Source organism: Sugiyamaella lignohabitans, chromosome A (genome assembly GCF_001640025.1).
Source record: "Sugiyamaella lignohabitans strain CBS 10342 chromosome A, complete sequence".
Classification (NCBI taxonomy): domain Eukaryota; kingdom Fungi; phylum Ascomycota; class Dipodascomycetes; order Dipodascales; family Trichomonascaceae; genus Sugiyamaella; species Sugiyamaella lignohabitans.
In genome coordinates this window covers 2784898-2800823 of record NC_031672.1, presented here as the reverse complement: position 1 = coordinate 2800823, position 15926 = coordinate 2784898, and the positions used below count along the sequence as shown (strand labels likewise).

General features: G+C 43.2%; 4 protein-coding genes and 1 non-coding gene across 5 annotated transcripts; 3 read left to right on the top strand and 2 right to left on the bottom strand.

Annotated features, from left to right (window-relative positions):
• Nucleotides 1-101: 101 nt before the first annotated feature.
• On the top strand, nucleotides 102-1283 carry PDB1 (pyruvate dehydrogenase (acetyl-transferring) subunit E1 beta; the record flags this gene model as incomplete). Its single annotated transcript, XM_018882854.1, has 1 exon — nucleotides 102-1283. One exon carries the CDS (start codon nucleotides 102-104, stop codon nucleotides 1281-1283), a length of 1182 nt encoding a protein of 393 aa, XP_018735102.1.
• A 198-nt stretch (nucleotides 1284-1481) lies between these two features.
• On the bottom strand, nucleotides 1482-1610 carry AWJ20_884 (the record flags this gene model as incomplete). The annotated part of the gene is made up of 1 exon: nucleotides 1482-1610. It is a non-coding gene; the product is annotated as a tRNA-Leu (tRNA).
• A 6176-nt stretch (nucleotides 1611-7786) lies between these two features.
• On the top strand, nucleotides 7787-9631 carry MSS4 (1-phosphatidylinositol-4-phosphate 5-kinase; the record flags this gene model as incomplete). The annotated part of the gene is made up of 1 exon (XM_018882853.1): nucleotides 7787-9631. One exon carries the CDS (start codon nucleotides 7787-7789, stop codon nucleotides 9629-9631), a length of 1845 nt encoding a protein of 614 aa, XP_018735101.1.
• Nucleotides 9632-11619: 1988 nt separating this feature from the next.
• Nucleotides 11620-12771, top strand: tam14 (uncharacterized protein; the record flags this gene model as incomplete). Its single annotated transcript, XM_018882852.1, has 1 exon — nucleotides 11620-12771. One exon carries the CDS (start codon nucleotides 11620-11622, stop codon nucleotides 12769-12771), a length of 1152 nt encoding a protein of 383 aa, XP_018735100.1.
• Nucleotides 12772-13792: 1021 nt separating this feature from the next.
• Nucleotides 13793-15574, bottom strand: AWJ20_881 (transcription factor, zf-fungal binuclear cluster type (predicted); the record flags this gene model as incomplete). The annotated part of the gene is made up of 1 exon (XM_018882851.1): nucleotides 13793-15574. The coding sequence occupies one exon, from the start codon at nucleotides 15572-15574 to the stop codon at nucleotides 13793-13795; it is 1782 nt and encodes a 593-aa protein (XP_018735099.1).
• Between the last annotated feature and the right edge of the window lie 352 nt (nucleotides 15575-15926).

The following is a 15926-nucleotide window of genomic DNA, read 5'->3' as shown; positions in this document are numbered from 1 at the left end:
AATATCTACACTTTTCAATAGATACCGGAAAACCTTTACTGCTTTATTCGTCCTTGTTTTCTGCTTCAATCTCTTATTAATATTTTCAATAAAGGCTGGAGATGAATGCAGTATTACGTCGGACAGCACCTCGTTTGTCATCTCGGGCTATACTTCCAAGTCGATATATCGGATTAAGAAGGTTTTCAGCAATTCCCGAGTCATCTCCCAATCATATAAACCTTTCAGAAGCATCATTTTTGGCCAGGTCGTCAAGAACTGCGTTATCGAACACCGAACTGTCAGATTTGGCTAAAAATGGCGCGTCTAAATCGATGAACTTGTATCAGTCAGTGAATGATGCACTGAGAATTGCATTAGAAACAGATGATACCGCTGTTCTCCTTGGTGAGGATGTTGCATTTGGTGGTGTTTTCAGGTGTTCTATGGGACTTCAAGAACAATTTGGCTCTCAGCGAGTCTTTAATACACCATTATCAGAGCAAGGTTTAGTGGGATTTGCCATCGGATATGCCGCCATGAACCAGACTGCTATTGCTGAAATCCAGTTTGCTGATTATGTGTTTCCTGCATTTGATCAGATAGTTAATGAAGCCGCAAAGTACCGTTATAGATCTAATACCTTCAACTGTGGTGGATTAACTATTCGCATGCCATGTGGTGGTGTTGGCCATGGAGCTATGTATCACTCTCAGAGTGGAGAGGCCTTTTTTTCACATTGTCCTGGTCTTAAGGTAGTGATTCCTAGATCTCCATTACAAGCAAAGGGTCTGTTATTAGCGAGTATTAGAGATCCAAACCCCGTTATTTTTATGGAACCAAAGATTTTATACCGTGCTAGTGTTGAGCATGTGCCTTTGGAAGACTATGAACTACCTTTAGGGAAGGCCGAGATTATAAGGCCAGGATCTGACGTCACGTTGATTGGATACGGTACTCAATTGTACCACATGCAGGCCGCTGCTGACCTTGCTAAAGAGAAGCTTGGTGGTGTCTCGTGTGAAATTATAGATCTCCGTACCATTGTGCCATGGGATAGACAAACAGTGTTTGACAGTGTAAACAAAACTGGTCGAGTAGTAATCTGCCACGAGGCGGCTAGATCTAACGGTGTGGGTGCTGAACTGGCAGCTGAAATCCAAGAAAACTGCTTCCTCCGACTTGAATCTCCTATCCAACGAGTAACTGGCTGGGACACCCATGTTGCACTCTCTTTCGAGTCGTTTCAACTACCTGATGTGACTCGAACTTTCCACGCCATCAAAAAGTCTCTCAATTTCTAAAATAAGTTATAGTCTCTGCAATAAATAACAGTAAACGAGAATCTTCTCCTGTCAATTGGTCCTTTTGTAGTTTTTGGGCACAGCCCAGATACAGCTTGATCCCGTTTCACAAAATTAAGCATTTGAGAGCTATGTAAAGTTGATATGGTATCTCCTGAGTATGAAATAAAAATAATCTTAGGAAATAAAAAAAAATATTGAGAGTGAGGAGGTTCGAACTCCTGCCCACAAATGTAGACTAACATACAAATTTTATCAATTCGAAACCATGAGGATTCGAACTGGTCAACCTGAAGCTAGCGCCTTAGACCACTCGGCCACACTCCCAGAAAGGAAAGTCATCACCAGCTAATTACCAGTACGACACAAGCCTTGATATTGAGTAATTAAGGTTTTACTTTCTCCTGAAGCGAAACCTAGATCATTCTCATAGGGCAGTAGAGCCATAATAAGCGGGTCCTGGAGCCCGTAAATTTAAGTACAGTTTATTGGGACGATGATTGAGCTACTCTAGATGAAAGTTTTATATGTATTTACCGAAAAAAATGAGTTTAGGCGAATATTTTAGTATGACAGCCAGAAACAGCACGCATATGACATGGAATCTCCGACCTTACAGTATTTCAATGACTAAATCCAAGGAAAGAACTTCGAACCTTGATATTCGAATCAAAAAAAATGATTCTGTCATTCTATTTGTTAAACATGCCCAGAGAAACAATGTATATGGAACGTAGTAGCCTGGGTGCTTACGCATCCCTGCATCATGACAAAATAGCACAGTAAACAGCTTGTAATCAGGTAAAAGTGCGAGCAGTCCTCCTGGTAATGTGTAAATGATGGGATTTGAAATTATTGAATTGTATTAATTATGTATCGTATAGGACTTTAAAAAAGATTTATTCATTCATTTCCTGCATCACGACAGGGATATATAGTATAGAACCTGAAACAACATTTATTCATTCGATGGTCTACCTCCGCCCACCAATGCGGCTCCACTACAGGCCATGAATGTTTTGATGGATTTTTATCAGGACATTCGAAGTGACGACTGGAGCTAAGTGAGCGGAGCAGCGGGGTGTGCGGCACTTTCCCAGCCGCCAGAGGCATACCTCATCCAAACCAAGTCCTTGGGTACAGCAGTTTGATAATTGAAAAAGATTGTGGCTGTTGCTGCTGCACCTCTATTGAACAGGCATTTGGATTGATACCTACACCTGGTGCTTATTTGTTCTGTGTTTTCCAACTGAGAACTTACCGCACAAATCAGTCCTCCTGGTAATGTGTAAATGATGGGATTTGAAATTATTTGAATTTTATTAATTATGTATAGTATAGGACTTTAAACAAGATTTATTATTATTATTACCGCACAAACATGTAGAAAGCACCCACAAACCCCTCAACGCATCCAATTACTGAGTAGCTCATAGCAGAGGATTGCATGTCCATAAGAGCCTGGTGCTGACACCTACTGTTAGAAATCAAAAAAAAGCGACTTATATCCACGAACCAGAAATATGTCTTTCAATCAAGCTTGTACCCCATCGACTGTATTCCCCAGAAATATAAAGAGGGTAGTATATCTATATTATATAATAAACAGATGCCACTAGATACTAAGACTCACTCTGGTATCTTCAATGTAGTGAGACTATATTTTAGAATAAAGCAACTTAGGCATGTTGTAACAGAGGGAGGAAATAATAAATAATGTATTAAAGTACAACAGAGGTCATGTAAAGATTAATAATAGAGGAGAGACCCGTAAAAATAATGAGGATGATGAAATGTGGTGATCCATCGGTGGGTCTGCACCAGGCTTGTGGTTCCTTATCAGAAGTCAGGTCGTTCCAACTACAAGGTAAGATGGGTACCCAAGAATCGCAGATGTCTACTTGAGTGGCTTGAAGAAACCTAGAGTCTGCATCAGAACCCATGGCCTAATTGTCGTGGATCAGAACAGCCACTACTGTCTCTATCCCCATCACCTAACCTGAAAGGCAGCAGAACGCGCCACTACAGAGCCACCAGTCAACTCCTATACCATGGCAGGAATACCCACCACTACACAAGGAACTGAACCGGCTGAGGTAAAAGGAAACAACAACTGATTTGGATCCACTCCGAACAGTCGCCGGTCGGGCGGCGCCTGAATCAGAATGGGTCCATATCATGTAGCACCGAATAGTCAACTCACGATCTCATAAGCCATTGGGAATGATTTAGAACTCCAAGCTCTACTTACCACATGGGAAGACACCTACACCATCGAGGGCCTAGGAGCAAGTTGCATGACCACTGGAATGTCACAGGAATTGACAAGACTAGCACAGACCAATACCGATTAGATTCACTGTTACTGAAACACAACATCAATCTCTCGAGTGAAGAGATTGAATTGTGACTCCGACATTGTCCAGATTTGTGGATTTGGGACTGGGTCGGAAAATGACGGCAAAACGTTGCCAAATTTGTAACGGAGTTCTCCCCTGATGTCTCCTACAATTAATCTGTAGCCAAAGGCTAGATTGTCCTTCAGGAACTTGAGATCCCGGAATAATGTTTTCTTGTCCTGTTTAGTGGCACGATTTGTCAATGGTTGAAGTCTATAATTTTTAGACGAGAGAATGGGATACTTGGCATTCTCGAGGGGGAGATAAATGTTGGCCTCTGTGGGATCATAACGCAGGAAGAAGGCATTGACTAGATTGGTCTCAATGAAAGGTAAGCTCTCAAGAGCAAAATATTGATTCCCAACACGATACAGGCCAATGTAATTAGTGATTTGTGTTTTTTTGTATCGGTTCAAGTGGTGGCTGAGATTGGTAGCCATTCCATACAGAGCAGAGGCCTCTGTGTGATCAATTGTATGAAGGGCGAATTTGCCGTCATAGGTATAAATAATGTCATCATGACCGTCAACCAAGAAGTGAGTCCAATTAGGGAGCTTGACTCCGAGTGATTTTCTAATAGAGGTAAATGCCTCGTCATTGAAAGATTGAAATGATAAATTAGACATGTTATCAATTGCCAACTGCTTGAAGTAATCTTCAGTGAATTGAACTTCGTGATTTGTTTTCTTGAAGAGCTTCGACCAAAATCTCTTGAATAGAGAAGGCGATGAGGCATCAGAAAGAGAAGCAGTACCATCATCAAGGCACTTGAATATACGTGACCACTGGGATATGTTCTGATATGCGTAGGCATTCTGACGGTGGTCTCCAACCGACAGTTGATAAATGAAGCCTTCTGAACAATTGGCGAACTTGGTGAGGGGATCATCAATTGGCTTCTCAGTAATGGGGACAGAGGAATAATAAACATTGGATTTGCCTTTGCTGTCCGAAGTAGAGCTGTGATATCTTGAAGAGGGGACTGTGGTGCTGTAGGTGAAGGAGTCAGGCTTAGGAAGAGGATCCCACCAAGGGGCCCTCTTAGAAGAAGGGCCGGCACCAGTCTTGTCAACATAGGGACAAAGGTCAAGAGCAGCCATAGGAGTTTCGGCTAGGTAGTCAATAACTGATGAAGAGGAACCACGGACAATACATTGAGGATACTGGTCAAAGTCAACTTTAGTTGTTGACGATTGGGTGGAATTAACTTCAAGAACAGATGATTGAGAAGTTTGACTAGAACCAATAGATTGGGAGCTGGATTTGGAATGGCAAGCTCGTTTGATAGCTTTCAGGGCCTTTGAACCAGTAGAGAACAATTTGGATTTGTTTGAAGATGATTGGTGGCCAATGCCTTTACCAGAAGGAGAGGATTGGGCACCAGCTTTCTTGACAGAAAGAGAAGCAAGTCTACTCATAGTGGCTAAGTAATCAACACACTAGAGTAATAACGATAATAATAGAGAGTTTGAACGCTGGTTAAAAAAATCACAGAACAAAACTTGAAGTCGTAGAAGAGCAAGAAGTGTTATTCTAAAGAGAAGAAGAGAAAAAACAGAATGAATTAAAAAAGAGCGAATTCGGTTGCTTATATGTAATTGGGTCATAAAAATTATGTCGAGATTCCTCCCACAGACCAGGCATGCATGCATGGTGCTGCCAAGATGGTAGCATAACTTATGGACCACATAACCACATAACTAACCGGTGAACTTCAGCAAGAAAATGAGCTTTTATTTGTTTTCTCCTGTTTAAACATTTGTGTTGTCGCTAAATCTGATTCTACCACTAGCTCGTTTGGGGTTGTCTCGCGGGGGTCCTAACTTAGTACGGAAATGCCAAGGGATATCTCATCGCAGGTTAAGCCGAACGGGCCTATATGCAAGATAACGGGCAGGCGGCCATCGGGCTTATGCATGCATATCGGCTGGGCATGGGGGCACGCTCGGGGCCCGAGCAGCCTGGAGCGGCCCAAACGCAGCCCAGATGAGGGCCCAAGTGTAGCCACTGCTGCAGCTGGTCATTGAATTTACTACGCCCGCTGCCTGAAACTCGGCTGAAACATTCTTTGACCACTGAGACTGGGACACCCTGCACCTCATAAATGTTGCGACCTTCCATGACGCCCGTGAAGATTTGGACCTCGATTCTGCGACTTATGATCTCACAGAGAATAATGCTCAGAATACCAATATATATAGAATTATTTGTGTCTAAGAACTGATATGAGCTGTGGTTTATAAAATTATGCTCGACAATCCAGCGGGCTCAATTGGCTGTTGTTGGACCGGGCAGGATTGGGCCCCCGCACTGGGTTGGCTTACGCGGGCCGGGCTGAGCCCGTTCTAGCCAGTCTATTGCGTCGTGAAGGGCAGATTATGCTGGAGATTAACTAGGGGCCAGGCCCAATGTTTACCTCTCGATATCAGGAAGATTATATGCAGGCCTCAACCGGGGTACATTTGGGAGGAGAGTACCGGCTGCACCAGCATACCTACCCCGTCGCGCTGACCAGATATATCCCGGTCGTCCTAATGCCACTTACTTTTTACTGTCGTCTACTCTAATAGATTTATGAAACTTAGTTTTAACGTTTTGAAGTTTAAATCAATGATCAGCTTGAGGCAGCATTAGATGCCTACCGATTTGAGTAATTCCAGGGGTTGCAGCCACCTGCACGCTTAAACTCCCGATCGCTGGCCCCGAGGCTGCTTATCGCCCGCCGCCCACCAGCAGCAGCTTTCGGGCCCGAACTCCTGATTGCCAAACCCCCTGAGTACAACCCGGCAGCTGTACCCTGCGCTACCCCTGGCATATCACACAGCGGGGGACAGACCAAGCCCACAGTAGTACAGTGCAGAATGTCCCCATAACGCTTATGGACGGTAATTACTTCCACTTTTTTTTGTCCGCTCTCTTGAATACTCCTAACTTCACCACATTTTTGAATACTTTGCGCTTGATTACAATCGAATTTCCTTTTTCCAAGTTTTTCAACAGTTGACAACAAACCAGTCCTAGTAATTAGTGGACGAAACTGCTGACACTATATTGTGATTGTAGAATCAGTTAATTTATTATTTTTACTCCAAGTCATAGATTATTGGCTGGTTGGTTTCTTGGCAAGCATTGAAACAGCTTATTAAGTATGCTATGATTTTGGCGTGTCACCGACTGGTATTACTATTCGATCAATTGCTTACTTCCATCACTGTGTTAATCAATTAAAAATCTTTACTGGTTGAATTAATAAACTCTGTGGCCAAAAGGTGAGCACCCGTGCTTTACTTGGTGAGACTGTACCGTCTATGCTCTCGGCTTTATTTTTCCCAGCTGCAAATACGCGAATCTCTTCTTGAAACAGTAGCATGATGACGTTGACGATAACTCTGATTTTGCAAATACTCCCAACCGTTGTAACAAGCAACTCCTGCCGGGCGTAACGAGCGAAGCGAGCCACGGGGTCTGGGGCAGAGCCCCGGCCGCCGGAGGCAGCCCAGGCTCCAAAGCCAGCCCTGCGCTCCCAAACATGCATGCATACCCCGGTGATGTCCGCTCGTTATCTCGCATATGGGCCCAGCCGTTTGACTGAGCAGCGATGAGATCACCGCTGACATTTCCATTCGGGATAAAGTTAGAATAAACTTAGAATAAACTTAGAATAAACTTAGAATAAAGTTGCACGATCGGGGTTAAATTGATTCGTCGTGATATACACACTGGTATACCCAGACCAAAATCAGTAGCTCCCGCTCTTTATAATGCTCAGATGCACTGAACACTGGTTGTTCCCAGCGAGTACCCCAGCCGGTGCCCCAGCGGGCGCCTGGCTGCAGCCTGCATGCGGCAGGTTGCAGCTCGGCCCAGTCCGTGAACCAAGATTATGTGGTCGGTGCAGACATCAACATAATCTTTAGAGCCCCGTGTATATATATGATGGGACATCCGCAGCAATGCTCTTTTTTTCTTCTCTTCTTCTTTTTTCTCCTCAGAATAAACCTACAGCTGTTTTTACACTCAAGTTTTGGTCTGTGAATTTTTAACCAGCACTTTCAACACTATTTTTCTACTACTCTCTTACTGTCACCTGTTTTAATTGATAAAATGGGTGACTTTTTCTTTACCGACGGTGATTATCTTCCTTCTAATGGAACCCACAAGGTCCCTCGTCGTCCTGTTTTGAGTGACGTCCATTGCGGTGTCTCTGTGCCCAAGTATGGTGCTTGTGCACAACTAGAGAACCGTCGTCCTGCCAGACGTTCTGCTTTTGCTTATCACAAGGTTTTGATCCTTGAATGTTCTCCCGATGACTCTGGTGTCTCGGTTGGATCTGATGAGACCCTCAATGAACCCACCGTTTGGAAACCCATTGATATTGTTGCCGAACAACCTTATTGTGAAGAGTCGAGCAACACCTACTCTGCTCCCATTGATAATGATGATGACAACTGCTCTGAGTGGTCTTTTGAGGTTGGAGACGAGGCTGCCTTTACCACCCGCCAAATTCAAACCATTTGGTCCGAAGAGAACACTGAAGCTACCTGGACTACCCCTGCTGCCTCTTGGGCTCTTTCTGATTGCCCTATTGAAATTGATGAGGATGACTCTACTCCTGACTCCCATGGCGATGTTACATTGGTTGAGTCAACTTTGGAAACTCCCACCAGCGATTTGGCTGAATCTGAGGAAATCACTCCTGCCAAGGTGGATGATGAAACCCCTTGCACTATTGCCGACGCCCCTGCCTCTGCCCTCGGGGGAAGTTCTTCCATTGACAGCCTTGTTGTTGAGATTATTGCCGTTGCAAACTTATACAAGGGTTTGCCACAATTGATTGTTTCTGGTGGCCTTCTAGCTGAACCAGACTCCGAGCTTCCCAAGACAGCTCCATTGGCTCCATCTAAACCCATTGCTCAAACTCCCTCTGACGATTTGGTCATTCAGGTTGAGGAAGTCGACAAGTCCAAGACACCATTGTTGTTGACAAGAGCCAAGGCAAAGCTGACTACCCTTACTGGTCACGCTGCCCCTATCACGAAATCCACTCTTATGTTTAATGGAGTTCAATCTGCCGTCTATGCTACTCCCCTTAGTAGCCAAGAAGTCCTCACTATGGAGAACAAGAAATACAGACTTGATGGAGGTGCCATTATTAAGGCCTATTCGCCTATTGTTTATCAGGACATCCGCACCCTTTGTGGAATTGACTATCATGAGTTTTTGAACTCGTTTGTTTTGCAGTCTGACTTGACCAAGACTAAATCTCCTGGCAAATCTGGATCCGATTTCTTGTTTACACCTGATGGCAAGTACATTATTAAGACCATCAAACGCAAAGAGCACAACGTCATTGCTAATGCGGACTTTTTGGCCGACTACTACAACCATGTCAAGGCCCACCCTAGTACCCAACTCCCTTTCTATCTTGGAAACTACACCCTTATTGCTGGTGGAAAGAAGACTCACTTTGTCATTATGAAGAATTTGCTTCAGAAGGGGACGGATCTGATTTACGATCTTAAGGGATCGAGCCATGACCGACGTGCTGGACCTAGAAAAGACAATCGTGGTCGTGTAGTGTTCAAGGACCTTGACTGGACTGACAAACACGAGGCTCTCTCCATGAGTCAAGAGGACCGAGACAAATTAATGGTTCAAGTCTCAAAGGATGTCGATTTCTTGAAGCGACACAATATCATGGATTATTCATTGTTGGTAGGACTTCAGAGTGACACTCGTACTTGTGAACAACAACCTGTTATTGGTATGATTGATACCCTTTGCCCCTTTAGTTGGCGCAAGAGAGCGGAGACCACTGTCAAAGGACTGATGTTTGGCAGATCTGCTGTAGATGTTGTTCACCCTGCGAAGTATGGAGCGAGATTCCTTAATTTCGTTCAATCTGCCGTGGTTCCTGGACCTGGCGGGTCAGTGTCTACTCGTTGTTAAGTTCTTCTTTCATTATGTGCGGTTATCTGGTCAGTCTAGCATGATTCGGGGCTTTCTATTGCCTTGTGCGTTGCTCCCTTCCTCTCGAGGGACCAATACTAGCTAAGACTATTAGTTCATAGTCAGACTATCTTGTTATTTGATAGTTGACGAACAGAATTACAACGTGATCTTCAGAGACTCCTTTGTCATGGTTTCAATTTGGTACTCACTTCTGATTAGCGATCTTCAGTCGGCGGCATCCCGAGTCCCGTCTGTTATTTGCTATCATTCATTGGCTCACAGGTCCCAAGTCTGACAATTTGCTCATCGTCCCTTGTTGTTCACTTCATCTGTCGCCTCGCACACCGCGAGCAGACGACGATTTAGACCGTTCGACTACGGTAGAGCTGGCTCCTCGCCAGTCTACTCCTGGACATTCTTGAATCCTTCCAATTGCGGCGCTTCCTTAGCGACATTTTGGACTTTGATTCAGGGCTCACAATCTCTATGGACGGACGATGAGCACTCAGACTTGACCTAGGTGGACATCCCCTACTTATCCACCTGGCCTCTGGACTTTTAATAGTACCTCCCCTTACCATGGCATGGACTCTGGGATCCAGATCTACGATTCAGAGCTCGACAAATCAATTCAATGGGCTAGCTGATTCTGTTCTAATGGGATTCCTGGTATTGACGGAAACATCCCTCGCCTCTCACGGAGCTGGCAGACACTTATTCACGAACAGAAGCTAGACCTGCTAGTGGTAACCGCACACTTGATCGATTGAGCTTAACCCTATTACTTTACTGATTATTGTTTCGATGAATTGTCTCCTGTACTTAATATTAATTCTATTATTGTTTGTTTATATGGAATCCTTTCTTCACCAGCTTTCTGGTTCAATTATATATTAGATAGGAAAGCTTTTGAGCTCTAAATGTAGGTAGGTATTATTCCGTCTAGCATGACATCCTGAGGCACGGTCTGAGTTTTAACGAACGAGCCATTATAAGGTTTGCTCTTGACAGTCAAAGTGGACAGCCCTTTGACAAGTGGTCAGCCGGTTCCAGATCCAGTACCAGTTCTCTGAACCTAGATATCTCCACCTGCTGGCTGATTCATGCTACAAATTTCTGACTATTATTATCAGAACCAGTAGAAAAGTATGGTATAGCCCATTCCAACTAGATTACAGTGAGTAAGGAATCTTCTAGTTCTATATAGTATTGTACGCTTTTCTAAGGCTAGTTCCAGAGAGTTTAAACAACTCATGGAGGGATCGCCTACAAACACAGAAATAACGTAGATTTACCGATGCTTCTCAATTGAAACTCTCTCCTTGTATTTCTTATAATAAACATTGTATTGGCTCTACACTTCTCAATCATGACTCCGTCAGAGTCTCGAAGTCAAAAATCACGCTATCTTAATTGTCTTCTATATAGCATAATTTCGTCAAAATGGTAGTGATTCGCTTAATTTTTTCTCTTTAGTCACGAAAAACACTGGTCGGAGTATGAGGCGTTTGGCTCTGTGTATCTCAACCAACTAGCCAGAGCCTAAGAACACATATTTATATTTTGGTAAGGTAGTTAGGGCACAAACAGCCAACATCAGTGTATCTTTTTGCTCTGATAAACCTTGCTCTAAAAAGGGCCATATTAGATCAGTCCTAGATGAGACATAACAAGCGGAATATTAGAAACATTTCGATAATGCACCGGCTGAGAGAAGTGAACAAGGACTACCACAACAAGACAAGTATCGTAGTAATTTCTTTTAAAGCGACCTTATTTTATATAAGATGCCTCCTACGAGGTCAAGAAAGTATTTATAATAGCAGAGCTATAGACTATTGGCTCTAAGAGCTGTTTGCCAGGCCAAAACAGCTTGGTCCATTAGAGTGACGTTGCACGGCTGAAATTTTATTTGTTTGCATCCAGGTCAGTTATTTGATCCAAGCGTAAAACGAAAAGTATATATACTCCAGAAGTCCATTTTCATGCCGCGGTTAACAGTTCCTCCTAAACAGAGGTTGGTGAGACAGCAGTCATTATGGTCTAAGGTATCAGCCTATCCGTTTGATCTATGGCTTTCCGTATCGGAAGATATACAGCTAGTAGACTGGGATGCATATGCCCAGCCTGTCGGCCTTCCCAGCGGACTTGGAGCTACAATTATATTATGGTTCTGTCGACTCTATGTATCTGGTTTTAGAAGGAAGACTGTAACTTCAGCAAACTCATGGAAGAACTGGTTTCGAAATTCACACACTGATGACATTCTGGTTGACTTTACCCCTGACCACAGCGGTTTTGCCAGTGGCATTTTTAAAGCTACTTCCAGCTTTATTGCCTACTTTGTGTCGCTTATTAGTCTGATTTTACTTGCGGCTTGTCTTATGAATGCTGTTTATTGCTATACATCGACTAAGCATTATACACTGATGGCTAGAAGCTCCGATAATCCACCTGATACGCCCTCTGCGAGAAGAGTTAGGTATGACAGTATCCAGGATGATCAATTGCAATCTGCTGGTACGCCCAATGAAAATGATACTGATGAAAATGAAGGAGATTTATGGTCTCTGGATATTTGGGATCCACCTAAATTCAACATGTTTTTCTTCACGACATATTCGCCTTTGCATTATCTCATCGTGTGGTACGCTCCTATAAGCACACTTCAATTGGTCTTACTCATAGCAGTATCCGGCCATTTATACATACTTGTGCATATGTTCTTTATACTTGTGAAGGACAAATCTGTTGTTCATAGTGAGGTGCTAGGAGAATATGGTAAAAAAGTAGTACAACCGATCATCGCTGTACCTCGTCGTGATGTTTGCGTTGGCACTGATTCCGATGAAGTAGAAGTGTTTACGCCAGCACGACCAACAAAGCTTACGATGCATAGTGTACGTGACCGACCAGTTCTAGCACCTCCTACTTGGGGTTCCCCAGTTGGTTCAGCTCGAGTGAGTCGGTCGCCTCGATCAAGACCCTCAGCTGCTCCAAAACCATGGTCTCCCAATGCGTCGAGACTAAGTTCTCCTCTACCGTCCAGTCGTTCCACTTCTACTGATAGATTGAGTTCTCCATTAGCTAGTAGGAGTCGATTTATACCCAGCAGGTCCAATCTTGGCCCACAATAACTGAAGTACATAAAACTGACTCCGCTCTGTACATTCTACTCATTTTCATCACATCTCAGCTCATCGAAGGGAGATGGTGAAATCATCTACAAAAGCATTTTATTTATATTTTAAATAATTCAATAATACCTCCATGCATTAATACTCACTTTACTTATTATCGTCAAGCTCCAGAAGAAATGATATCAATCGTGTTGTCATTAGGATTTCTCCAACAACGAGTGGGGTCTAAGTTCGAACTTTCATAATATTATCAATAGGATAAGCTTTCTCCAAGGTTTGCCCCTGTAGGAACAGGAAAAAACATTTAATTGGGGGAACTTGTTAACAAAGATCCTATACATGTCATGACTGAGTCTTCCGTTTACCACTAAAATTCGATAAGCTCTAGACTAAAATTCATAGCAGGCCTTAAGATGACCAAGTGCGATACTACAGACAGTGACCCATGAGTGAAATCCAGTTAAATGCAACCCAGGATCCACCAACAACCTCTGATCAGATTCTAATTTAATGGAGGTTATGGCCATACAGCCATACACTAGAGAAGAATGGTTCCATTTCCAGCAGTTCAGACTTTGGCGGCTTCGACAACGATAACAACACGAGCAGTAGTGAAAAAAGGGGCACTCCAATTAGGAGCACGGTGTCTTAAGAACAGGAATGAATCAGGAAGCGATGGCGTTAAACGGTTTTATTTTTAATTCTGATGTCAATAACGACAAGTCAATGGACTTAGTAAAAGTTGATCGAGGACAAAATGTCAGGACTTTTATATTTGGACCATTACCTAGGTGATAAAACATTTTAAGTTCCTCTGTGCTCACAGAAGGGCCTGTCGATCCATGCAGGGTCTGATATTCCATTCATTGGGCTTTGTTGAACAAGATCGCAACACAGTTAACTCCCTCATATTTGTCCGAAGGAATCTAAAGCCTGTCCACTTTCAAGTTCTACTTTCGAATATCTAATTGGTGATCATAACATTCGTATACGGTATTACGGTAGTAGTATAGCCTATCTACATTGATGTGCTGTAAATTGCTGACGCATTTGTGAAACAAATATTTTCAAAAAACTTGTCATCAAAAATGGTATCGATAGATATATCGTCAGAAATGGGACTTGCTCGCATAGAGTCCACTTCTGGGAATAGTCGCTTATCACCATGTGGAAATAGCTGCTTACCATCGGCGGTTGGTGTTGGTTGGTTAGCTTCAGATAACGGAGATTCTCGGGCATCGCCAGATGTAGAAGATGCTCGCGAAAAGGGTCCAAAAAGGTGTGGAATGTCAAACTCTGATTTGACTTGTAATACAGCAGAAAGTACCAAATGAGATCTCGCAGAGGCACACATCGTAGCTATTCTCATGTCAAAGTATTGGTTCCGCATGGTTTCCACTAGCTCCATTATGTCTTTCCCAGGTGCATTTATTTCGTCTGAAAGCTCCTTACACTGCTTGTAATCTAAACCGGTGAGAAGGGCTGCAAAAAATGCTTGGTAATAAATGCAGTGCCAATGACACCATACAAACTCTTGAAGCTCTTGGTTCGAAAACACATCCATCTGATTTTTCATTAATCTAACACAAGCTTCCAAGCCTCGTCTTCTTGAAAATTCGTATTCAGCATACAACTGGCCCGCAGAGTTTCGCCGAGATATGAAGGACTTGTGGAGCATGAACAATATCTTGTGAGCAAGCGTATCGATAATATATTGCTGCATCAATAGACCCGGTGAGACTTGTACTATCTGTGACACTTTCAAATTGCTAGGAATTGACTCAATCGCTTGTGATATTTCGCTGTCTAAGGACCGGATCGTCTCCTGTGATGGACAGGATGATCTTCCATACACTTCATCCACAACCTTGCTTAGAAGCCGAGAGAGTTGGAATTGAGCTGACACAAAGCCTGTACAATTAGTCAAGTCAATGGATCGGTAGCTATTAAAATAACAATACCGATCATTAATAAATGAGGGTTGGTCGATATCCAACGCTGAAGACTTTTCAAAAGAGTAAAAAATCTTGAACAAATCAGCTTGTCTTCTGTCTCTGGGTTCCTTTTTATAAAGACCAATGATTTGTGCCATATTGTTAACAAGTGATGTAATAGCACGGCCAGACTGAACAGTCTCACCTGCAAACATAAACATAGAATAGAGCAATATAGCCTCAAAGGATTTGATATCAGGCGATCCTACATAGACGAAAAATGACATGAAATGCTCTGCTGCATTAATAAAAAGTCGGTGCAGTGAGGATGTTACATTGTGATTTTGGACATCGTAGCCTGATGACCGACTGGAATATGACAGGATCAAGAAATAAATAGCCATAAAATGAGCGTCGTTGAGCAGCATACTCTTATCATCAGACCAAAATCCCTCAGACCGTTCAGTGATTTCAACTAAATCTATTATTGGCATTATTGGATGTACCACTTCTTTGTATCTTGCCAAAAGCATATCGTGAATGTGTTTTGGCGGAAGAAACGATGTATAATCGGTATTGCTGCTCTCGGTAAATATTTGAAACTTTCGCTTGAGATTGGGCCACTCGCATGGCGGAAGGTTATTAGTATCTCGGACCGTCTCCACAAGATTCACAAGCTCCTTCATACCAGGAGTTTTATCAATACCTGGGGGCCAGTTCCAGCAGTATTGGCCACCGCCTTCCGAAGAGCTTGACGGCGATAACATCGACTGAAGCTCATAGCTAGGACTTGGACATACAGAACCACTAGTACCTAATAATACTTGACGCTCCAGGCGGTCCAGCCGCTGGAAAATAGCACCCATATCAGTACTCTTCAGCGTATCACTCGCTCTTAGTGACACTGGCTGGTCGTCAGGCGATCTTTTAGGACTTGTCGCTACAGGATCACCTGAAACTTCTAACAACCTCTTTTTCCAACGACTCTTTTCATCGTACTGGCATTCCGTCCCTATCCCTCTCTTTAAACACTGATCACAGGGAAGAGAATGGTCACACTACGAAGGTAGTTAGTATTGTTTGAAATCCACCAGATACAATTTATATACATACTCTTCTCTTCTTTATCCGACATATTGTACAAGAGGTAGTCTCCCGCTCTCTTTTTATGGGCTTTCTTTCCACGGTTGCCATGTCAAGTTATTTGAGGACCTGTTT